The 26,377-nt window shown below is 36.4% G+C and overlaps 1 protein-coding gene across 3 annotated transcripts in view; it reads left to right on the plus strand.

Annotated features, from left to right (window-relative positions):
- The window catches only part of GBE1 (1,4-alpha-glucan branching enzyme 1), a 171,367-nt gene that overhangs the window by 69,956 nt on the left and 75,034 nt on the right, over positions 1-26,377 (plus strand). For all 3 annotated transcript variants that reach the window (XM_074813398.1, XM_074813408.1, XM_074813414.1), the window contains exons 6-7: positions 177-267; positions 1,489-1,698. In XM_074813398.1, the coding sequence (XP_074669499.1) occupies positions 177-267; positions 1,489-1,698 (301 nt within the window). The remainder of the gene's footprint in view (positions 1-176; positions 268-1,488; positions 1,699-26,377) is intronic.

Genomic DNA, 26,377 nt, shown 5'->3' on the forward strand with positions numbered 1-26,377 from the left:
TGTAAGATCATGTAGGTGGAATTACTTCTGGAGAGAGACTCAATCTTTAGTTGTTAATCATGGGTTAGAAGCAGCTAAAATGAAAGAAGACTGGCATAGATACGTTACAGGTGTCAAATCTTCTTTTAGCTATCCTTAAGACAGAGGCTGGTTTGTTTTTTCTTCTATTTTTATAGGATATAACTGTGTCCAGCTGATGGCTATTATGGAACATGCATACTATGCCAGTTTTGGTTATCAGGTCACAAGCTTCTTCGCAGCATCAAGGTAGGTTTAAGTACTTCAGCATCTTTTTCTCTTCTTTTACCTTACTTTCCATCTGTTGAAATCAGTATGCCTGTATGTGTGTTTGCAGGTGTTTAATGGAAAGAGAAAGTAATGGCTTAGGTATTTGCTCTAACTTCCTTTTAAATCTGAAATCAATTGGGTATAGTGATCAGCTGTTCTGTGAAACACTTCATCTAGGATACAAACAAAAATCTTGTAAGTAACTTCAGCTGTCATAGTGTATCCCAGCTAATCCAGCTTCAGCAGTCTTTATGCATAGGGTTTGTGTTGTGGAATTCTTGGCAGTAACAAACACAATGTGTAAGTCATTCTTTCACGATAAACAGAACTGCATACTACTTGTTCATAATAAACTTGATTAAAATCATGGCTCTGTGGGTTCTGTGGGAACTTTTTCCATGCTTGCAACAGACTGTACTTAGATTTGAGGCCTAGGGTGAAGATAGATGGAAAATGTATTCAGGTAGTGGTTAAGAAAATTATGATAAATCTGAATGTTGTGATTTTCTTGGGGGTGTTTTTGAGTTGGTTTGGGTTTTTTTTTTTTTGCATCTTCATGAAGCTCAAGTGAAAACCAGGCTAAATTTACATAGGAAGTTTTAACTGGCTTAATTAGTTGAAAGAAATGTGTGTCAGACACAGGCGACAAAAATCTGTTTAAAAATTTAAAAAATAATTAAAAATATTTATTTAAAAATTCCAATAATATTGGAAAATAGTATAGTACCTGAAAAAAAAATTAAGCAGGACAGCAGCAAATGGTGTATTTTGGGGACTTCCATGAATGTACATTTACTTTTGCAGTCATTATGGATTACTTTATTCCAGTAATATAAACGTATTCATGTCCCTTACAAAGTAAGGAAGTGTTCAATATTAAATAGAAGCTTTAAGTTGTATCGGTTATCTTTTATACTGAATTTGATATATCAACAGATTAAAAGGGAAGAATAAAATTTTGAAACTATTTCTGCAAAACATTGCATGCATGATGTAATATTTATAATGAAAAAAATGTTTTAATTGTCAGTTTGTAATTAATAGCTACTACTTAAAGAGACTGAAAAAATAACCTGTATACAATTGGAAACTAGGTGATGAACAGCTGCTGACTTTGTAGTTTTTATGATTAATGTTCAATATCGTCAGCTTAAGTTCAGATTGTACCACTCATAACATGTTGCGTTTTCATGCTGATAGCCGTTACGGAACTCCAGATGACCTGAAAGAAATGATTGACGTTGCTCACTCAATGGGCATCACTGTTCTGCTGGATGTTGTGCACAGCCATGCATCAAAAAACTCTGAAGATGGTCTCAACAAATTTGATGGTACAGATTCTTGTTTCTTCCATTCTGGTCATAGAGGAAATCATCAGCTCTGGGACAGCAGGCTCTTTGACTATGCAAAGTAAGTATAAAGTGATACTTCAGGTGTGTTAGTGGTAATGATTACTTACTAGTTCTACTAAAAGTGTGCTATTCTACAAACTGGAAAAGTCGTTTGGGTGTTTCAACAGTTAGGATATGCTGAGTTAAATTCCTTTACTTTGCTAAATACTTGAAGTCTAAGACTAAATAGATAGTATTTAGGTTTTGTTATTCTTCTGTCATCTGTGGTTGCATATGTACATATTATATACCATGTGCATTGTATGTATTATATATTATGTAGTTACTTATTTTTATTTTAATAGATTCAAATATTTTTATATATGGATACCCACTTAAATATTTATTATATAGGAATGTTATATATAATTATATATTATAAAACTGAATTGATTTGTACTCTCATGTTACTATATTTATGTAAAATACACATTATATATAATATGTTTATATATACATAAAAGAATAAGAAAGCTGAAGAAGACTTTCAAGCCCTGGAAATTTATTGTCAAACTGTCAGACTGTTGAAATATACCAAAGGTTTTACCCCAGGACAACTAACTCTATTTCAAAGAGGTTCCAGAGGTTGGTCACCAGTTAATACAGAAAAGGGGTCATTTTCAGTAGACAGTTTTAGGGATCCGGTTTGGGCACACTTAATTAAGTGGTATAAATATAGTGTGTCTCAAACCACATGTTAATGCCAGAGGATGATTAGCATTGGATATTGTTTACTTTGTACTCTCTGAGGTATTGGTCATGGGGGGTTTTATCTTATATGCTGAATATTTCAGTGGTTGAAATGCAGAAACAAGCACTGGCAGCCAGCTTGTTTCAGTTGTCGTCTTCCATTTTTTTCCATGCTTTGTCATCCCTGAACCACCTTGATTCTTCCCTTTTCTTGTCTTTGATTCTTCCCCTAAGCATCCTGCAATAAGTTTCACACAACCCCAGAACGTCCTTAAAGCATTTCTTGATAAATTCTATACAGTGTCACTCACTTCTGATTCCATGATAAACTTGCTTTTTTGTCCCCTTGAGATGCATGATAATTGTATTGCCCTTCTTATCAATTAAGAGGTTCTAGTTTAACCCTTTCGAGGTTACGCTTGAGTGGTTCCTTTGGTGGTTCATCATTCAGTGACTGTAGAGTTCTTGTCTTTTGTTAATCTGATAGTTGTTAGGTTTTGTGTGCTACAAGTTCAATTTACTATTTTTCCTCTGTTTCTTTCCCTTACTTACATTGAATTGCCATTAACTGGATATGCTTACGTTGCAGATGTCCTTAAACCTTGGATGAGAATTATGTATGTTTACTTAGTTGCCAAAAAAATATTTCTTCTTATATTCATAGGCAATACTCTTGAGGCTGACAGTTTTATAGCTTATGGGGGTACTGTTTCCAAAGGTCACTGAGTAATGTTACATAACATAGGTCAACTGTTTAATGGGAGCTCTTGCACAGTAGCTCACCATTTCAGTCAAACCAAGTGACCAGTGTAGTGACTGACTCTGATACTTAGTGGGATGAGCTGTTCTTTATTTACTTATTTGGGAAAATTGACTGGTGAATTCAGGGGATATTTTTGAATTGTGATATTAATATTATAACAAATGCATTTTAGTATGTCTGATCATAATAATTTCCTGTTTGAGTTGCTTCCTATTAATCTTTAAATTCATATTTAAATAAATTCTATTCCAGATAATGTTAAAGCTTTAACATCAATCCAATGGTATTTCACACTTTATTATTTCATTTTATGCTTCTCTATTGTCAACAAGTGTGTGGTACCAACTTCTGTAGTGAGAAAATAAATTTAATGCAATTATGGACCTTTCTCTGTTCCAAGCAGAGATGGATTCTTCTTACTGGGGAAAAAAAAGTGGTACTAGTATTGAGTGTTTCGGAAGGACTTGTAAATGAAAGAAACAGCAAGCTGCTTTCTAGGTAGCACTTGGCAATGTTAAGCATTTATTCAGAACTGAAGCACTTCCTATGAGAGTCTGTTCAGTCAGTGATATGTGCCTGTACTCATTGGGGAGGGACACTGCTGCATAATTACTTTTCATCCTGTGTGGTTGGGATAGATGCCAGACTTCTGGAAAGGGGGAGGGGAAAGAGTTGTGAGGTGGAGAGGAGAGATTAGGAAATAGCAGACACCAGAGCAGTTGAATCTATGCCCTACTGATGAGTGAAAATAATGCTCTGGATGACTGAGAGTCCCTCATATGTCATTCCCCATCCCCTGCCCTACAGTGAAATTCAAGAACAAATTTGTGTTTTATTTTTCAGGAAACCACCTTCTTCCCCTTCAGGCATAGGAAGCTGTGAAGTAGTTTTAGTCCTTAAGGGCTTCTTTAGTCCTAATATTTGAAAAATTAAATACTCTATCTGTATTTATAGTCAGTTTTTAAGAATTAAAAGATATAACTATTATGCTTATTTTAAGTTGCTCAGAACTGATTAAAAAATGGTTTGGTTTTTTTGTCCTCTTTTGCGTGTGTACAGGTACCAAACAAAATTGGGAAAGAATCAGAACTGACAGTTTATTGTAAATGTTATTTATTTTTTTCCATTTCGGCTTTATTGACAGCCTACTAATTTCCATAACGATAAATGAGCAGCTCTAGTCTGAAATAGGGGAGTATGAAAATCTGTGAGAGATTCAAGTTGCTTGCAGATGTTAAAAGTTTGCTGAAAATAAATGACACCAAACACAATCTGTTGAATGACACACAGAAAAGCTTGCTTTGAGACAGATCTCTTCAGCTAGTACAGCCTTGTCTACTGTACAGTGCTTGTACTAAATCTCTTTCTGTAGTGGGAAGAACTGTTAAATTTACAGGTACTTAAACACCAAATACAAAGAATGCTCAGTTTACTTTAGAATTGAGAGAAACTAATTCTCTGCCATGAAAGAGATTAAGAAACTATTGCTCTATCAGTTTAGTCTGTCTCTGAAAGCCAAGACGTAAGTAAATTTGTCTCACAGCATTTGCGAGATTATTCAGTTGTCTGGGAAGGGGACTGTGAATGCTTACTATAACAGAAGGTGGCAAAAGATCTATATCCATGCCAGAAAAGGACTATATCCATGGTCTACTTTAAATACTGTATTTTTAGTAAGATTCATGTAAGTAGAGGGTAGATCCAACAAAAGCAGTAGTAAAACTGTTCAAAGGACAACCTGGATGTTACATCTCTAGCACCATAGTGCAACTTAAGGTGATAAAAGCATGTTTTGTATTGTGGACTTTGAGACAATGCTTAATGAGCAGTAGAACTGTATATATTTTTTAAAATCCATGTTTATACAATTTTGCAAACAGTGAACTTGATAAATTGTAAACAGCAGCTTAGAAATTATGCTATTCAAGGTGTCATGAGAATAAAACCTCAATTTCAGTAAAATGAGAATTTGGAGGTAAAATAACTGGATAAGTAAAATAATATTTTCTGCTTAACTTTTTTCAAGAAAAGTATTATAAATTCCACTTTAAAAAAGCAACAGAAAACGGATTCATAAATGAACTTCCACTTTCATAATTTTGGCACATTTTCCCAGTTTTTGTCAAATCTGGAAGTAGGCAGTGTTTTCCTCTAACATATTAATTTGTTGAATCTTATCCTTCATCTCCATCCCCTCCTGGTCATCCCTGTGTCTGTGTCCTCCCCCCACCCCCCAGCCTCCCCCAGCTGCCAACCCAAAAACCAGAACCACAGAACTTGAGTAAGGATTGCAGTTTATTGTTTTTAAAAAGTATTATTAAAAATTTTATATCCTTTGTCTTGGTTCCTATTAAAAATGTGGCTTTCCTATCACTGAATTAATGAAAGGGAAATACTGTAAGGTAAAAGGGATGCCATAACCTGTGGTCTACCTGGCACTGTGTAGTTAATTTTGTGGTAAATTAAGTGCCTTGTCTCTATTGTGATCCTGTTTAAGATAGCTCACTCGAAATACATGTAAACACCCTCTCATCTTAAGTAAGGATTATCCTTGTAATTAATTTAACACAAGCTAAGTATAACAATTTTTCCATCCTAAAATCATATTCAGAGATTATTCAGCTGCCACGTTCATTAGAAGTGATTCTGTAGACACCAGAGACCAGGTAGGATCACAACTAGAGTGGTTGATTGTGTTTTGATTTAAATTCATTTCTCCATATAACAAATGTGTCTAAAATACTAATCAGGCAAAACAATTTAAAAAGAATTGAGAACAAGATATTACCTAGCAAAGATAAGGTTTTTTTTTTTTTCAAGCACTACGTAATTATAGTGGTAAATGATGCTGCCTTTCTAGGCCTATTGAGATCTTTTGAGGCTCTGATTTCCTCTTCTCTCATTAGGCTGTGTTAGATTCTACACTTTCTTAATCCAATTGTAAAGGGACAATAGGTACACTGATATATTTCTGCGAACCTTTATGAATAATGGTAGAAGTAAAACTCGGTAGAAATCACGTGATGTCCTAAATTTTGTGTTTGGTTTGTCTTTTTTTTTTTAATACAGTGACCCTTTTCACCTGAGCACTTAGTCAAAATTTAATTTCTTGCTCAATCTAGGAGAATAATTTGGCACAAAAGTAGGAGGTTGAATTACATTCTGGTTTTAATTAAAGTCCTGTTTCCTTGCATGCAGCAGTATGATCAGCAGTGAATGATGTTAGTTACAAGGTTCTGGGGCCAGCAGAAATCCCTGGCTTTTGAGACTTTTTTGAGGCCCTCTTTTCAGTGCTTTTTCTAGACTGGATTTTGTGTGTTCATGCTTTGGTGGTTCTGTGAAGGCACTAAATCATAACTAGTGGGAATCCTTTGGCCTGTTCACGTACGGGGTTTGTCTTGTTTGTATTTGTTGGTGATACTCTGTTTTGGGAATTAAGGCTTGAAAGTGCTGTAGAAGAAATGAAATTTGCTTAACTCAGCCATATAATGGGAGATGTCGCTGTCTTTTCTTTTAGTCTTTTCTTTCTCCTTCAGTTTTATGAAGTCCCAAGTGATATCCATGCCAAATGTGCTTTGAAATGCTTTAGATAGGGTTCAGAGTATAAACTCTGTGTCCCAGAAGCCACGTTTTACATCAGGGCAAAGGATGACACGCTGGTCCCCTGCAGCCTAACCAGATGTTCTCTCCAGCTTGGTCTTCTGAACTGTTGGTGGAGCAGCTGATTGTAGCTTGATGTGTTAGCCTTTTTTCAGATTTTCTTAAAGTGGGTTATAAACTACTGTAGTTCAGAAACTGCTTTTAGCCCTGCTGTCAGCATGGCAGAAATAGGGCAGCTGTCAGGTGCCAAAGCGTGTGTTTTAGTTCTGGTTTAGATGGCCTGTCCTCCAGCTGCCCCTCCAGAGTGGTGTGTGTCACCTGAAGCTTCTCTTCCCTATCCTGTGTTTAGCCTCATGCGGGTATCTCAAATGCTTTCTTGCATCTAAAATGGCACAGTACACCTATGTTTGGATGCAGAGATGATGGCCTTTTCTGCCACCCAGTGTTTAAATCCTGCATAGGCTTCATGACGTATTTCATGGGAAAAAAGGTCCACTGATGTCAATAGATAGTAATTTACTTCACTTTAGGCTCTGACTCCTTAAAGGCAAGTTGATCTTTTAATATCTTCAGCAGCCTCTAGTTAAGGTCTGTATTTAATTTTTCCTTAAACAGCTGTTCTTTACCTGAAATTTTTTTCAGTCTTCCAGTTGCTAACTCCTAATCTTCAGCTGCCACTGGTGTAGTATTATTAGTAGGTGGAATGAATTGGGAAGTACATCTTTCAAAGATCAGTGTTTGGTTAGTTGGGGTACCTGTCTAGTCTCATAATTCTCTTTACCATAGATGTCCAGAGAAATTTCTTGGGTTTAAGTAGCCTACAATTCAATGTTGAGCTCTTCTAAATATCTGTGGAAATGAAAACTTGTTGCCTTACATGGGAGCATCACCATGGTTTGTAACAGTTTTCAGGAAGAAATGGAGATGCTGCTGCTTTGTGACACTTGCACGTTTAGCATTTTATATTGAAGTTGATGTTTTATGGAGTACTACGATATTAAATATTATGCTTCCTTGCCTAATGCACTTAAGGGAAGTTGGCATGTCAGCATGAGTTACAAAATGCAGATAATGTGCTATGTGTGTTCTTGTCATCCATCTCAGGGTTGCTTTATTCAGGTGTGTTTTACAGAGTGCAGAAAGGGTATACTTGACTGCAAACTATTGCTTATTAGTTAACACGCATAAAGAATAGGTAAGATTTAAAAAAATGTAAGTACGCTCATAGCTTCCAATAAGACACCTGCAGGGTCTCTGCTGGCCAGGCAGGCATCACTCACATGGGAGAAAGGAGGCTGCCACTACTGGTAACAGACCCTTGATGGTGCTGGGTTATCCTCTTCAGACTCCATATGATTTTTCTTTTACAGTTTTGCAGCTTTCCATGTTCTTCATTTTGAATCTCTGAGCTACTAACAAACCTATCTTCGTCTGTAACTTTACCTTTTTTACCTTGTATAGCTCTAATCTAAATACTTTTTCTCAATTTTCTCTCAGCTATGCAATTTCCTTAGAAATTTAAGCTGTACAGGTTTTGGGATGCAGTTGATCCCCCAGTTAGGGGAGAAAAACGAAAAGCAGAAAGGGAAAATTACTGAAGAATTAATGTACAAAAGAGTTGACTTCCCAGAGTGTAGGTGTACTCATGGAAGTGCTCTCTTCTGCAGCTTCTGAGGATTTAGTCAGGTACAGGTGACGTCTTTCCAGCTGCATATGTGCAGTACTAATAACAACCTGTGGTAGGTCATATTTGTCACAAATATGTGTTCATTGGGGAGATACCTTGGCCATAATTCCAGCTAGATTAAAGGTAATGCAGTGATAGTTGTCAGTGAGCTAGATTCTCAGTCATTTGATGGTTGTTTGGTACATTGTTGATCATAGGGTAATTACAGTAGGAACAGGGATATAAGTTGTTTCATGATGAAAAACTTTCAGCTGTGCTGATTTTAATTCATTTCCTGCCAGTCTTCCTTCACTAAAGTAGTTTAGGAAAGCTCTGTATTTAGAGATCCCCATAATATGCATTGGAATTGGATTTGACTGGCAACGATTGGTTTTTAATGACTGTTTTAAGAAAGCACTGCTTGTAATGTAATAGATTTTTTTCCCCCACCATAAATGTAATTACTTTGATTATAGATTGACTTTTATAAAACCTGCCTGCATACATCCTTAGCAGTCTGCTTCTAATAGACTGGACTTTGAGGGTGACTGTAAAGACACAAAAGTATGTTATAAAAGTTAAACCTTAAAGCTTAATATCTTCCATGTCTGAAAAATCTTTGTTTCTTTGTCTTTTCCCTTTAATAATGATTGTGCCTGTTGGCAAGTAAGCACTTGGAAGTATGGGGACATAGTGGTTAATAAATTGCCTTTCTTGAAGGGAGTGAGTACTGGAAGCATTGACAGAAGGGTTGATATATTGGAACTCACTGCAATATAATCGGAATGATTAAAATAATGGTACAAAAAAAAATTCCAGGCATAAGAATGAGTTACAGTATGTGCAGTCTAGACCTCCTGTAGAATTGCTTTAATTTTTTAATTAAACATTCATCTAGTAGCTTAATGGTTTTACCGCATTGTACTTTGATATGACAGCCTGGGAAGCTTTAAATCCACAGATGCTCTGAAACTCAGAGCTTCACATAAGAATGTGTGTAACTTCCTTTGCAGTGTCCAGTTTCCCATATTAACCTCCCAGCGTAGCAATCATAGCTTTGTGTGAAGTTTCTAAAATGTAGCTGCGCAAAAAGTGGTATAATAATAAAGCAATATATTGATACATGAAGAAAAGGCACACTGGAAAATTGCAGACAACTGTTCTAAATTTTGTCAGGTAACGTATTTTGAAATAAAGAGGTCACCACTTCTAGCCAATTAAATTCAGTCATATCTTGAATAGAATCAGTCCCTCTTACCTGAAGTTAATTATGGTATTTCAATAAAGATCTAAAGTTAGACAAGATTCAGCATGCTGCAGAGAATCACTCCTCATCAGTCTAAATGCAATAATGAACTTGCATTTAGTAATCCACACTTAAATTGACAACTTTCACAAGCATTCTTATCTGATTACTGCAGCAGGTTATATGAACAGTATCTGTTGTGAATAGAAGATTGTGCTGGGGAAAAGGGTGACGGTTGTATAAATTTGAGAAGAGGGAGAGGTTTTAAAGAAAATCTGCAAATGAAATTGGGAATGTTGACTTCCTTCTAGGAGGGCTTAATCTGAAGAAATTCTAGGCTGGAGGAAAAATAGGCATGGTATACTGCTATTGGCAGGGAAGGAAGATGGGATCGTTAAGACAGTGGATATTTTTAGATTCTAGTGTGTATATGTTGTATAACATACAGATCCAGTTGAAATACATATCTGGAAAGCTCATTGGAAAAAGAAAATGGATAACAGGGGGCAAAACAATTAACAACCATATCTACAAAGTAGAAAACAATAAACAATCAAAATGCTGGATGCATTTCTAAAAGTCAGCAGTGTATTTGACCCACAGATAAGAAATCATCTGCAAATAATCATGTTGATCTATGGTATTACTTTCAGTTTTGAAAGGGATGTCATGTTTTCTTGAAGAATGCCATTTCATGGACTAGCATAGAAACCAAGTTCCTGTCCCTAGAAGTTGATTGAAACTGAAGGTGGAGGGCAGCACATCCAATGGAGCTGGTCAGCCTGCTGCTTCAGGTGGTAGCTGTCTCTGTCCTACCAAATTGCTTCCTAGCTGTAGCCACTGGTTGAGATTCAGTTTGATGGGACTAACTTGGTGATTCTATGCTAAAATTTAGGGAGGATTTTTATGGACTCACCCAGCTTTATATGGATGTTCTATTTAGGGTTATTTAAATGCCAAAATTACTTTGACTTTGGAACTAATGTGTTATTGAGATAAATTTTACTAGAGTTCATACTTACAGAATTATTGGTGAAACTGTAATGAAGATACAGAAACTGGTTCTGTTGTGGTCATGTTACAATAGTAATGGATGGACTGGGAGTAGCTCGTGCTGATTTTTCTTCTAGGTTCTATTCTGACTGATATGGTTACAGGACAAGTCTGAAGAACTGAAATAGTGTATCATGTCAAATGTATCTTAATGAATAAGGAAAATACTGTATGAAAAGCTTTATCCTTGGGAACAGAGCAAATTGTTCTAAACCAGGTTTGGAAAAAGAGATTTTTTTTTTAAAGCATATTACACTAAATTTGTTTGGCTGTTTTTTTTTCCCGTACATTTGTTTTGGGTGGTTCCTTGTAAAAACGTAGCTCTATAGAATTCTCTATAGTTTGCCATGGGAATTGCAATCAAACATTTGTTTGTCCTGGTTGTACCTTTTTGTAACTCCTCTTTGATAAGGAGGATCTTTACCCAATGCTTTTATATATCTCTATTTCAAGGGATTGCAATCTTCTGAAAAGAGGTATAAAGTTATTTAGAAACAAAAGAAATTCATTGCCATAGATATGACCATTAGTGGTTTAGATAGCTGACACAAAAATCTTTTCTAAGTTATCCTACTATGATTAACTAAATGAGTTTAGTTGGGAGTGAGGAAAATAAGTGTACAAGTAATACTCTGTAGACCTTACTCCTCTTGATTGCTTCAATCTAATTATTGTGCAGTAAGAGTCCTGTCAAATGTAGCTATAAGGATAGATATATATGAACAAATAAACAGGAACGAAAAGCACATCCATATAATTTTTCACTGCTGTGTACTCTAGTAATTTTCTTCTGTAGGAGATGTCTTGACCTGTTAAAACAAAGAGCTGAGAATGAAAGTTCTCTGGAAAATTATTAAGTATGGGGAGTTTTGTATATATAACATATTTAGTCATTGCACTAAGGCTGCTTAAGTATATCAAAGGGCTTCCCAATGAAGGGGAGAATGCTCCTTGTCTTTATTCTTTTTTCCTTTAAGATATGTAAAGAAAGTAATGTACTGACTGTTTCCATTTTCCCAATTAAATAAACATGTTAGATCACAATTTCTTGGCTGGAGGGATTTCTGTAAATACCATAGAATTTGTCGCTTCATGATGTGTCGTGAAGCCATATTCCTTTCACCCTGTCAAAATGAGCATCCAGCACAGCTCGGACCTCAGACCTTGCATTTTTACCCACAAAGCTTCAGAGATTGGCACTTCAGTGCTTTACAGTAATCAGCTCCCCTTGCTGTTGTTTAGTAACTTTTTATTAACACTATAGTACACCTTTGATTAGGGTATGAGATTTTAGAATAGATTTTCATACAGGCTTATTGGTATACCTAAGTTTTCTAAGATAGTTTTCTAGTACAGTAAGTAAAAGAGAAAGTGGGGTATTTTGAGGAAAGAATCCATTCGTTATTAAACCACAATTGGCAGTAAAATTATCCCTGTGAGGACTATTCAGTTGAAATATTTGTTTTGGTCAGTGTTACATTTGCATACCCTGACCTTTTGCAAGCAGGTGGAGGCAGTGCTAAATTCCCCCTTGATTTCCCTCTTCTCCTCCCCTGAAGGGAAAAAAAGGGGGACAGGACATTAAAGTTTTTGTTTCATTTATCATGACACCACATTAGTCAGAATGGTAAATAGTTAGAATAATATATAATAACAATAAATAGAATTGTTCATGGAAAGCATTATTCATTGCTTCATGTACGAAGGTTGTCTAAAAGAATGATCTTTTGCAGTTCTAAAAGTTTGGCTTGTAGCTGTGACTAAACGCTTCTTAATCTGAATTATGTAATTTAGAATTGATGGGTTTCTTTTTTAATTTATTTAGTCTGAAATGGATTAAGCTTGGATATTCAGAAACAAGTACTTAAAGTTGGTGTTTAAATTAAGGAAATAAACAGCATAAGCTTTCAAATTGCTAAACATACAGTTGGTTTTATGGACAACAAGGATAGGTGAAATTCCTGGTTTTTTGTTGAAAATTAGCTCTTGACATTGAATTCCCTAAATACTTTCTGTGTTCAAAGAATTGGTGAATCTGAATAATCAGTGTCAGCCAAACACTGGAGGAAAAAAAAAATCTCAAAGGATTTCCACTGCTTTTTCTCCCTCTATCTTCTGGTTTGAGTGTTTAGTGTTTATTACTCCAGATTTTTAGGCTTTTTTCACTACCCTGTAATCTGAAATTCTATATTTCTCTTCTTACAAAATGGAAATAAATATTTAAACCAAAGCCTAAGTACTAGTTGGAGGCTTATGGCCATTCCGGGGTTGATGCTTAAACCCCAAAGATAATTTACGAAGTGAATGCTTTTTGGAGAAGAAAAAAGAAGTCAACTACAAAACACTAAAATTTACATTATCAATGTTTTCAGGCTTCCTTTGCCACCACCTTCTTGGATAAGGGCATTGGAAAAGATGAAAATCTACTTTGACTATGTTATAAGAAATTCCAAGGTAATTATTTTGTCATTGGGTTAAGTGGGGAGGAAACTGAAAGTCTATCAGGAAATGGATAAATGGAAACAACATTAAGTTGGTTATTCTTTCTAATGCCTATCCAACACTGGTTAAAGAAGCTAGCAACTTACAGAAAGTAGTATGAAATAACATTCTTATAAACTAATTAATCATGTACTGGAAAGAATGAATGTTCTGCAGGTTGTGTCTACACTTGCTCTTAGCACAGCACCATCATCATCCAAATTTGGAAGAACAAAAGATTTGATTAGAAAGAATGTCTTCAAGTGCAAGGCATGAACAACTTGTCTGCCTGCAATGCTGAATGGTCAATATATGCAAGGGCAAACTTGTTTTAAAATATTTCAGAGAATCTTAACTTTAATTTTCTTTGTATCTTATCCTGGCCTACACAACAAAATTTGTTTTTCACAAGGTTATGAAGTTTCCACTTCAGACTTATATTTTAATCAAAAGTTGCTATTGTTCTGCTACCTCTTAAGCCAGGATCACTAATAGTTGCACTGAAATATGGTCTGAAATGTAAGATACCTACAGTAGGAACAGTTGCTTTTAACTTAAAATCATGGAATTTCATGGAAAAAGCATACTGTTTAAAATAAGTACATATTTCCAGTGTATTAATTACTGGTAGATTAATATACCCAAATAGAGATCAGTAACAGGCTGTATGGATCCCTCAGGGGTCCATACCAGGACCAGTACCATTTACTATCTTTATTAATGACACAGACAGTGGGATTGAGTGCATGCGCAACAGGTTAGCAGATGCCACCAAGCTGAGTAGTGCAGTTTATATGCTGGAGGGAAGGGATGCCATCCAGAGGGACCTTGACAGGCTGGGGAGTGGAACATGTGAACCTCATGAAGTTCAACAAGACCAACTGCAAGGTCCTGCACATGGGTTGGGGCAATCCCCAGTATCAATTAACACAGTCTGGGGCGTGAATTGATTGAGAGCAGCCCTGAGGAGGACTTGGGGACACTGGTGGATGAAAAATGTGACATGAACTGGCAATGTGCATTCACAGCCCAGAAAGCCAACTGTGTTCTGGGCTGCATCAAAAGCAGCATGGCCAGCAGGTTGAGGGAGGTGTTTCTGCCCCTCTGCTCCACCCTCATGAGACCCCACCTGCAGTGCTGTGTTCAGCTCTGGGGCCCCCAACATAAAAACATGGACCTGCTCAAGCAGGTCCAGAGGAGGTCACAAAGATGATCAGGGGGCTGGAGCACCTCCCTTATGAGGAAAGGCTGAGAGAGTTGGGGTTGTTCAGCCTGGAGAAGAGAAGGCTCTGGGGAGACCTCAGAGTGGCCTTCTAGTACTTAAAGGCAGCCTACAGGAAAGATGGGGATGGACTCTTTATCAGGGAGTATAGGAATATGATGAGGGGTAATGGTTTTAAAATGAAAGAGGGCAGATTTAGATTAGGTGTAAGGAAAAAATTCTCTCCTGTGAGGGTGGTGAGACACTGGCACAGGTTGCCCAGAGAAGCTGTGGCTGTCCCCTCCCTGGCAGTGTTCAAGGCCAGGTTGGACGGGGCTTTGAGCAACCTGGTCTAGTGGAAGGTGTCCCTGCCCATGGCAGGGGGGTTGGAACTAGGTGATCTTTAAGGTCCCTTCCAACCTAACCGTTCTGTCATCCTGTGTTTAACATACATGTTCTAGTCCACCAATCGGACATTTTTCAGTGATGTAAGTTGATTTTAAAACTATCAAAAGATACTGTTGCCTTGTTTTGTGAGTTTCCACTTCTGTGTTGATTTGAAAATGTAAATACAGTACTCAAAGCTTTTTGGGGTGTGGAGGAGTGTTGTATTTTTAAACAGCTTTCTAAATAAGCTGTAGACAGTAGTATATGCTTTTTGTAATTTATATTTAATATAAGGACACTGATTATTCTGAGTATTTTCAAGATACTGAGATTTCCATTATCACAATTTATTTTCAATGGACTAGCGGGAGTACAACTGAATACATTTTGGCACAATATCTTCCCCACATGTCTCTGGTGGAACTTACAAATTTGACTATAGAAAGATAATTCGTATGTTAAAACATATGTTCAGATTGCAAAAGATTTCAAAATATGTGCTTAATTTTTTAAAAGTAAAATCACAGATAAAACAGATTATAGCTGTGAATCAATACAAAAATTACATTGTAGTTATTTTTGCTAAACAGTTCAAATAATTTGCTACATATATATTAAAGTTACTGCAACAATCTATTAGAAATGTGCTTGTATTAATCTTCATGAAGTATAAATTATATAGCTGAAATGATAGTATCTAGTAAGTGAGATAAAAGCTAAGTGTCTTTGAATATAAACCTGGTTTTCTGCTATCTTGCATGAAAAAGTATTTGAAGCACACAGAAAGCAGTAGATTTGCAAGTTCTCAACTCTACTGGCGCTGCCTAAGATGAACCAATGCCTCTCTTTAATTGCATTCCTGAAGAATGTAACTTTGAAGAGTGCAGCAAATTGAGAAGTACTGCACTATTGCTTGAGAAGGGATTCCTATTTAATATGAGCTCTATACTTCAGATCTTCAGTGTTGTTTTGTGCAAATGCAGCAGCTTTGCATTTTGTGCTTGCCGAAAGGTAGTACGGACTGATACATGCATAAATCGGTTTTGCCAGATGGCTGCTTACCTCTGCAGTCATTTCCTGAATCTCTTACTAGGGATGATAGAAGTCAATCTTCAGGCTCTTTGAGCCTTCCCCTGGAAATCTCCTTTTCCTGTGAAGTGAACAATTCATTGTACAAACTTTACTGCCCTTCATGCTGAAGTCTGCCACATAACTGAGCCATCTTGTCCCGTGGTACTGAAAAGAACATTTTGGACTGTATCCAGAGCAATTGTTTATGCTCAGGATAAAATCTGGAAGTGTGAGAGGAAGTAATCTAAGCTTTGTATTAGCTAATATTAGTATAAAGAGTGAACTTCCCTTACCCCCTGCTTCCCCAGGGGAGGAATTCAGTAAATTACCATTCAGGACATGGAGTCAGTATCTCAGAAGCTTCCTGTAATGTCTGTACTGGATGATGACTGATAATTAACGCTTCTACCTGTCTTAAAATTTTCTTCTCCTTTTACAGATTTGTCATTGCTACCAATTGTCTACTTGGGAGGAAGGAAAGGATAGACTTCTGGTCAATAAAATACAGACAGGCAACTGAGAATTCAGGGGTCCAGTATGCCAGTCTCTGAGAGACTAAAGTAAAAGGACATTAAGATAATATCTTCTAAGTAGAAGTCCTAGGATGATAAAATGCAAGAGTTGCCCCCTTTTCAGGCTTCTGTATGTGATACTAACTATTCCTTATGAGGTTGGTTTTCCTATGTTAACACAAAAAGTAGATAACACAGTTCATTGCTTGAGGATTAATGTTTTGATTTTGGATTTTCAAGGTAATTACCAGCTTAAAAAAAGTGATCTGTAATAGCATATGGACACTGGGTGGTAGATTGATAAGGTTTTGTTAGTGTGTTCCTGGTATATGTGAACTTGCGTTTTTGTTACCTCTGTAGCAACTATTGTTCACTGTCATCTGTACACACAAATGGCTTTGCAATCATCAGTGCACTTAACTTTTTGGAAAAACAGGTATTTGATGACATATTTATGTTAATGCTGGAATTTTCTCAAGGGCAGAGGTCTGGTCTTCTTGCTTCACTTTAATGTTTTTACTTGAGAGTTTTCAAAATGTTCTCTTTTATGAAGAACTTTATTTCTTTGCCTCTTAAATTCCTGTTGCTATTCATTAGCATTAGAAAAAACAAAACTTCCACCTGAAATGAAATGAAAACAGTCTGCATTTTCATCTGTAAGGTGCAGGTGTAATACTAATGCTTTAAATATTTTGTGTGTGTGTGTGCATTTGGTTTTAGGCTGGCATTCTTACTCTTTGTGTTTACCACCAGCAAATAGAAAGGCCAGTGCTTTTTTCCATTGCAGCTTTGGTTTCTGTATGCTTGAGGGAGGGAGTGTGCTCAGAATCCTACCTTGACTTGGCTGGAAGTCACAGCAGCATTTTTCAGTTGTGGCTAAACTGTATGGTTGCAGGAGATAATCATGTTTCTGCTTGGTTCTTCAGACAGGAGGCTTGAGCAGGTGGTCAGGTAGGAAGCACCGAGGGAAAGGCAGTGAACCAGATACTTCCTTGGTGTCCCTTTGAAGTCACTTGTATGAGTCTCAATTTGGGAACCGGTATTTTACACTAATAAATGAAATTAGGTTTATAGAAAACACTGTTTCAGGCTTTTAATAAGATGGCTTTGAAAAAGTAGAGCTTAAAAATGTTAACACTTTGCCAGGTATTTAATATTTTGTCACTGCTGATGGAATGAATTCATTGAGTATAATTTTGGTTTCATATGTAGGGAATATAGAAAGTTGAGGAGAAGTGTTTTCTCTTCTTATACACGTGTATAATAGCATACTATTGCAGGGGAGAAAAAAAAACAACAAAGTAGTTAAATATCTTGACATTTGATCTTCATCAGTCCCCTTCCTAACTCTGGTGCTGTTTTCTGGGGAAAGTTCAGGATAATGGTCTGTTTCAGAGCATGAGTCACCTGATATGTAATAGTTTGTTGGCTATTTCTGCACTACATTTAGACTTAATTTGAAAGTGAACACAGTGTTGAACAGTAAACTCCTGTGAAACGTTTGTGATCTCAGTTCAGTTATGGAAGTCATGAACTGAGTTAAATCCTGACGGTACATCTTAAAAATGTTGTTGATTTAGTTGCATGTTGCAGAACAACAAATTTTGTTAGTTAATTTGTTGGGTTGATTATGTGACTGAACAAATTTAATATCTTTTAAGAAGTTTATTTTGGGAGAAAATAATTTTAAATGTTCTCAAGGATTTTTATTTTATTAGTGTATAATTTAGTTGAGTAGAACATGAGTAGTACAAGTGCTAATGTTATCCAAATCGTAGCTGAAATCCATGTAGGCTTTATCAGCACTTTAAATGGTTTTGTAATTTTATTTCTGAGACATTCTCTATTTTAAAATGTGTGTGTCCTGGAGGCTCTGTTAAAACTGCAGGTAATTGCCTTCAGTACTTTTTTCTTCTATTTACTTAAGGAAGCCCTCTGAGCAAAAAGCATCAAGAATATTAAATTTCATTACAATAAGTGCTTATCTGCTTTGCCTCCAAGGCTGTTCTTATATTCACATTTTGCAGGACATAACCTTTACTGAGTAATACTTGAGTTATTGCTTCCATTTTTATGGCAAATAACCGAATGCTTTATTTGATATTATTTAGTTCACTCTTATCGGGTTTAGATAGGACTAGCCTGAAAAATTTAAGTCTAGGACTCTGTGCTGCTGACTAGATATAATAAATCTATATATAGTCCGTAGTTCATTTGAGGAGAAAATTTGTCTCTTTGTGCAAATGGCACTTCAGTAGAGTCATGTGAATATATTCATAAACATGTTTAATTCATTGGCAAAATACAATAGAGATAGTTAATGCAGAATAAACCTGCTAAATTAAAATGATGGATCTTGCCAAAACATTGATCAAATGTCTAAGCACTTGAAAATTGGGAAATTCAGAGGAGAAAATGACTTCCTGACCCATGCATCAGAATCTTGCTTTTTGCTGGGTTGAGCCCAGATCCTGATACTTGCCAAAGAAAACTTGCCTTTTTCTGTACAAAGCTTCTTAAAGAGTTTTGGGATAGCTGTAACTTATTCTTGGTGCGTGCATGTGTCTGTGTGCATGGTAGGTATTTCTTCTCTGGTCTGACATTAGATGGGCAGACAATCAGCATTCAGTGCTTGGAGTGGAGTTTGCACTGTGTGTGACTGGGGCTGCTCTTACTCATTCACTAGTGCTTGAGAGGAACCAGCTGCCAAAGACACACGGTGCTCTGTCCCTAGGTTTAGTTACAGTGACTTTCAGAAGTCCTGCAAGAAGGAGAAATAGTTACCCCCTATCACTTTTTTTTTTCCCCTAAACAAAATGTTAGACTATCCATCAGTTTACCTAGCATGTGTTCAGTCACCCTGATGGTATAGCACTCTAGAATTCAGATTTTAACTAAAATGGACAATTCTCTGCATCTTCAAAGCTGCTGTTCTTTTACTCTTAAAAGAAAAAAAGAAAACCTGTAGTTAAACAAAATGTTTTTAACTATAATTGAACCAGGAAAACTATTTTGGTTATTTTTATTTCTTAGTATTTAGTATTTTAGTATTTTATATTTATTCACTTTTCATTTCTTGAAATATCAAGTTACAGCTTGATTACTGAATGTCACAAAATACATGATATAATAACCAGTGTTCTGCTATTACAGTTTTAATAGAAAAAGTGTAAATATGTATATATATTTGTCAGTGGCTTCTGCAGAATGGGAGTTTTGCCCATGAAAAAGACAGTATAGAAATAATCATGCAATCCTGTATGCAATTAATTTACCAGTATTAACTTTTATGTTGCATGATAGAAACTGGTATGAATTAGTTTGCGAGAGGACTTGAGATCTTCACTGAACAAATGCTTCCAAATTTGAAAGTAATCCTTCTTTCACTTCAACTTCTCGTGGCTTTTTTGTAATACTACTTAAATAATTAAGGACTGTTTTCCTGAAGGCTGGCCTTGAAATTTTGAAATACTCTTGAGCTTTTCCATTTTAATTTAGGGAATGGGATATTAACACTTTAAGCAAAGGTGTCTTCTGCAGCAAGTATTGATAAAAGTATTCATTATTTTTAACTGTTACAGGAAACTTCTATACTTTCAGTATAGTCTTTTATACTGAATACAAGTACTTGATATAGTCTTGTAACAATGTAGTATCATTGGCTTTCTAATTATGGTGGCATGCATAAATGCTCAATTTCTGTGGCTAAGAATAAAACCTTCTTCCTGGATTTAGATGTGCCCGGGTTACATGTTTGCTATTCATTTAATCTTACAAATGCAAGATTTCAGTGTTTCTCCAACACAGATTTCTAAATAATGGAGAGTCTCAACTGCTTATTTCTTACTGCTCATGGCAGTGAGGCACTAGTCATCTACTGGGGTTTTATTTTTAGCATTTTTACCTCTTATACAGTCCAACTTAATGGAATAATGTCCTGTAAACATATAGAAAGCAATTTTTTCCTATCAGCCCTTTTCAAAGATCTCTATCCTTCTGTAAAAATGCTCAAAACAGCTGAGAGCAAGTGGCTGTGGTGAAAGGTCTTTCATTCCTACAGCTATCCATCCTTCATCTTAATTTGATATGATTCTTGCTATGAGTGAAAGGCATCTAGTTGCTGTGAGAAGTACATGCCTGAAAACTGTTATGTTTAAGGTGACTAATACCATCCTGCAATATGAAAAGATAGAATCTTGACTTCCTTAAAAACATGACTAACTCATATCTGGTAAAGTTCGAGTCTACTGTCTCCTGTCTATTTTCCTGTTTCTTAGAAAGCTGTGAGATTGTTTACCTTAATCTCAAGCCATTTGGAAACTTCACTCTTCTGTGAATCAACTGTGTAATGGCAACTGCTCTAGTCTGGAAATCTGCTTAAGCACTTCATCAGAAGTTCAGTTCCTACTGGGAAAACTAATATCAGTGACCATTACTTCGCATTAAGCACCTTTTGGTTGAAAACAAAAGCAAAGCAAAAGCCCTGACCTTTGTGTGCTGTGCAGAGGGATCTGTAGTTCCCAGTGGAAATTGCTGTCTGTCTTAGTGATGCCAATCACTACAAGTCTGAAGGTTTCATAGACATTGATCTGAACAAGTGCTGGGTTTTGCTGCCACCACTGGTCTTCTCACATCTGTTAGACTTAATGTTGGGATTGATACTCAAATACCTGACCAGAAACAGACTGAGAGGGACTGTTAACAGGTCAGATCCACTTTGTGTGACCTTTTGTCACCTCACTGTGACAAGATAAATTAGGAATAAAATGTTTTCCTGTCAGTCTTTTCTTTAAGTCCATGAGGGCTGGTTAGCCTTTTCATTGTCTCTTCAGGTAGCAAAACATTCCCAAGGGCCACAGTATTGGCTATGAATACAGGAAACTTTAGTAGTTTTTCACAATCACAAGGTCATTCATACTTGAGACCCCATCGTAATTACTGATCTAGTGTTTCAGACTTTCATAATAAGGGCTGCATCCCCTCTGGCCTCAGGGTACACTCTGCACTTCAGACCAGTTTAGAACACTTGCTGTGTTCTGGTGCAGGCCTCTGCTCTTCTTTGAGGTTCAGTAGGAGGGTGATTTTCTAGGACAGACACCAATGGGTTAATGTTTGGCAAATCAGGTAATCTAGTGCTGCTTCAGAGGGATGCTGTCCCTGTACCTCCTGAGGCTATGGTTTGGTATGCTTTCAATTGCCTGCCTTTTAGTACTCAGCTTTGCTTGTTTCTCTGATTTCAGACATGTAGTGTTCTTCTTTATTAGTGTACTTCCTTATAGTTCAGATTCTTCCATGTGTCCTAAATATAGGTCTACTGATGTCACAGTACTCTACTTATGCAGGAACCGAAGCAGACAAATAATTTAAAATTTTTATTGCATAGCAATTATAGCTTGTCAAAACCTTTCATCTGCTTTCAGTGACCCATGTCCATTCTTGTTTGTTCCATGGTTGGATCCCAAGAACTTGCAATGTCAATCCTGAGTGAGGACTTTTCGTTAGCTATAAGGAGAGTTGGCCATGAAATTTTTAGACTAAGCTATCTAATTGGGGATTGAAACTTTTAAAAATGTTTTCGGTGTCATACTGGACCTTAAGGAAAGATAAAATTTGGGTACCTGTAATGCACTGTTACTTGTGTTATTTGATGCTTTTCTTATTTGACATGTCCTTTAAAAGCTAAAGCTGCTTTGCAGGCCAAAGATCAAAGTTTACAAGTCTTGTTTGGCACTGTCAACATATTTTCTGTAACTCCGAGTACAAATTCTACTTTCAGTGTTAAAAATTCTGTACAGGTAGCAAAGCAAACATAATCTGATCAAGTGAAACGAAGGTCATGGTATGGATCCATTTCTCTTTAAAACAAAGCCTCACAATGCAGAGAACAAGAGGTAAAGTGATAAGCAATTGATTGTAAGCAGTAAGTGGGGAAGCAGACAGTGGGGTAGTAATTAAATTATTTGATAAATTTGAGAATAAAGCTCAGGGAGATAAATCTAAAGCTAATATTTATTTTAAAGTCAGAGGCTTCAGGGTAAAAAAAGTGGTTCTCTTTATTATTGATATGGCTGAAAGAGATACGGATAAATCTTCTTTAATGATCCGAGCTCCCTGTTAAGGAAGTATTGAGCTAGTAGCAGTGGGAGAGAATTGGGAACTATTCCCATTAACTTGCTCAAGAAAGTGCAGTTATAATCTATGCAGTATGGGTAAAATCTTCCCAAGCTTTGTGTGCGTAAAGATCTACTGCTGTTGAAAGTGTTCATTTCAAGACTCATCCATGTACAGGATTGTGATGGACAAGAAGTAGAGACCTTGCAACTTGCGCATTTAACCTGTAAGTCCTCTCGTGACCCCCAGATCACCTTCACAGTGCAGTGGCTTAAACTGCTCGACCAAAGGGATCATGACCACACCGATTGTCTTTTTGGGTTGGTTGCTTATGGTGGGGATGTTAAAAAAATCAATTTTGTCATATTAATTTATTTTAATAATATCCAAAATACTGTGACACTGTGAAGAATAGTTCAGGAATACTGCAAGAATGTTGCAGCCATTCTGAAAACTTTTACCAGCTAAATTGTCCTTCAACTGGAAGTTGGAGTGTAGAGAGGACTCTGTCCTCAGGACTTTTGTCAGTTGTCTTCTGTTTATTTTAAAATACTGTTAAAAATTCAGTGTATATTAAACTGAAAGCATTAGTATCCTGTAGCTTGTCACCTATTGATATTTGTGCCACTACTTAATACTTAGTGTTTCTTGTTTTTGGAATAAGCTTTTCCCTTAAAAGTTATTTTGTGTCCAAATATTAACTTTGAAATGTGAGTAAGCTTAAAATTGCTGGAATAGACTGGCTTGTGTCTTTTCTGGCTGTACAGGACACAGTCCTGCAATGCACTCTCAGAAATCCTAAGTCTAGAAAAAATACCACTCTACATCAGTGCTTCTGTGGTTGTTGCTGTGGGTAAAAAAGTTAATTCACTGCTGCTCTGCCTCTTCTTGGGATTCGTACAGGGAAAGTGAGATGTTGCTGCTGACCCCTGCTGCTCACAGGTTATTGTGTGCCCCAGGAGGATAGCTCTCTTGTGTTTGTTGTCTGCACAGTTCATTTTGGAGGCATAATGTGGCTTGGATCACCAAGCAAAAGCTCTTTTGATCTGTTAATGGCTGTTGTCAGGTTCTGTTGAATAATAGAGATGTGTATGTTCCCATAGAATGGTGGTCGGTATAATTAGGAGTGCAGATATCAAAAGAAGTCTGGCAGTGTAAATCAGGATTGTGCTTTGGCTAAAAAGGGGGCACCTGCTGCACTGCTTCTGTTTCTCAATCCCTTATGGCTAGAGATGGCTTGGAGTCTTGGCAACGATATTACCTAAATGACAGCAAGGAATTACTTTCCTATGTAAATGAAGGAGGTTGAAATGCAGAGATGTTGTTGTTGTTGTTTTCCAAATAGGATAAGAGTTGTTACCCTTTTGTATCACTCTGATCTAAGTGCCTCTAAATAACAGGCAAACTGGTGTATGCTGATTAGCGGCGGCGGGGCGGGGGGGAAGAACATCTCTGTACCAAATCTGGATGTACTATTTTATGAAAACTTGATCAGGTTCACTGAAAGTTGGCATTATCAGACTGAGTGCCAGTTTCTCTGTTATTATGTTTAGCAATCCATTGGTGGAATTTAAGCCAGTCAACTGCTGAAACAATTGGGGAAAAGTAATATTTTAGCAATTCAGTGATCCTATGTGTTAATTAAACACTAAGAATTGAAAACAGGTAAATCATCATAAAAGTCTAGATTCTTATTAGGTCAGCAGTTCCATACATTTTCTATAATACATAATAATAAATGTGGTCCCTGAATGCCAACATCAATATGGTTCAAGAATTGCAGCTTCAAACTGTTTGGTACAGCCAGTATTAATTTTTTGTCCATAGTGACAAAGTTAACTGGTTTAAATGTGTTTATAGCTTGCATCTAAATATTTCATGTTCATCATGGATTGGTATTTAGAATTATTCTGGTGAATCATTAAAAAGTAAATAATGAGTGTGACTTGTAAGCAATTTCACAGGTTTTCTGCTGACCTAGTATAGCAAAGTTGTTGGATTTCTCATCACCTTGTGAAACCAGGTCATCTAGCTAGATATGATCACTTCACTACTTCAACTGAGAAATCTGTTTTTAATGTGTGAGCTGTTGGCCCCAAGGGGGAGAAAAAACCAGCAAGACTTCTCTGCAAAGACCTTCTGTGTTTTGAATGATGTCTGAGTGAATTCTGAATTATTTAAATTTCTTACAGTGTAAATCATTCTGTTCCTTAATGATAATACAGCATATATTTTTCTCTCTTAGATCATGCATGCAATGAAAGAACTTTCTCAATTTTATGGTATGCAAAAATGTGAGAGACTGTTAGGATATAATTTAAGGTATAGCTTTTGCCCAAAAGAAATTACATTCTTAATGAATGCTATCCTGTTTCCATATCTGTCTGTAAAATTACAAGAATGTACTTCTTTTAGAAATATTCCTGAATTACGGCTTCTTTGGTGGATGTATTTCAATTATGCTATGATTTTGGCTTCTGGCATTCCGCAAAGTTATTTGTTACTTCTGTCAACTTCTATTTCTAATGCTGCTGCTCCCATAAACAAATTGACTTGGATGAAATCATGAACCTCTGTATGGTTTGTGTGATTTGCATGTTTCAAAAAACCTGTTATTCTGGCTCGTGTTTGAGCTGTGTAGTTCTCTCTAAAAGTCAATATGTTTGCTAGTATTTGACATCCTTCCTAGAAATTATCCTAAGACTAAATTTTTCCAAGTTTAGAGTAGAATCAGAGTTAATGTATGTTTATTTATTTATTTACAATCTTCTCTCCCATGTGCAATCAGATGGTTGGAAAACATCTGCTGCTCCTACTCAGGTTTTTGATCTCATCAATTTGCTAACTAATCTTTTGGTTCAACAAATTCATCTTGTTTGTTCTTATCTGTAGTCATTTTTTCATGTAAAAGTCATTACAATTTATTTTCATAGTGGTTCTCCATCTCTTTCCAAAGATCAATCTTCAGTGTCAACAATGGTGGAAAAAATTACATTTGTTACCTGTTTTGGGACCTTCTGTGTATGTTTTCTCAAATGTACAAATCCTCTTCACCATTTTAAGAAATTTAAGGTTATAAATTCAAGCAGTCTGTAATGAGGAGAAATAACTTTTGTCTGGCTGGTGCTTGTAGCAATTAATCTACTCTTTGTACATGCATTATCTTAATTCTGTGTGAGAGAATATTTTTATTGTAATACAGCTACTGCTTTGACTTTGCTCACAGTGTTTAGCTTGCAGCAAAAAGCTTTCTGCAAATTTGATGATGGGTCAGAAAAAGATACAGCAAGCATTTGCACAAAGTTGTATTTTTATGTGATAGCTTGCCAGTTCAGTTTTGATACCTTTCTATTCCTTTGACTATCAGAGAATCCTCTCTTGTTCATTCATTGTGCTTAATCTCACCTGGAAAATAACAAATGTATACAACGTTCTGTAGACAAGCTCCTGAGTTCTTCCTAGTATAGTGTTACTTGTGAATTGGATGATTTGGGTTGAGGCAAGGGAACCACGGGGATGGAACAAAAAATCTTGTTATGTAATGCATACCCAGAAGAGGTATTGAACTGGGGCAATACACTGATTCGCATTTCCTAAATCTAGACGTTCTGATTTGGTAATATTTCTGTCTTTACGTGCACAGGCGTGTGCAGTACATGCAAAGAAAAGGAGAAATATGATCTTACTGAAGTAAATAAGAATTGTCTGTTTGTGGTCAGGATTTTACCAGCTTTATAGTGTGTCCACAGCCTCCCCATCTTTTCATATAATACCACTAGCTCCAGATTCAAAACACCCTTCATGCGTGGAAGTTTTTTGGAGGAAGGAAGGTGGGCACATTTGTTTTTTCAAAATGGAATTTATTCCTTGTGTCATAATTGCCTCATGAGTCTACTGCCTCTGACATCAGTTAAAGT

The sequence above is a fragment of the Strix aluco genome, chromosome 2 (assembly GCF_031877795.1).
Source record: "Strix aluco isolate bStrAlu1 chromosome 2, bStrAlu1.hap1, whole genome shotgun sequence".
In the NCBI taxonomy this organism is placed as follows: Eukaryota; Metazoa; Chordata; class Aves; order Strigiformes; family Strigidae; genus Strix; species Strix aluco.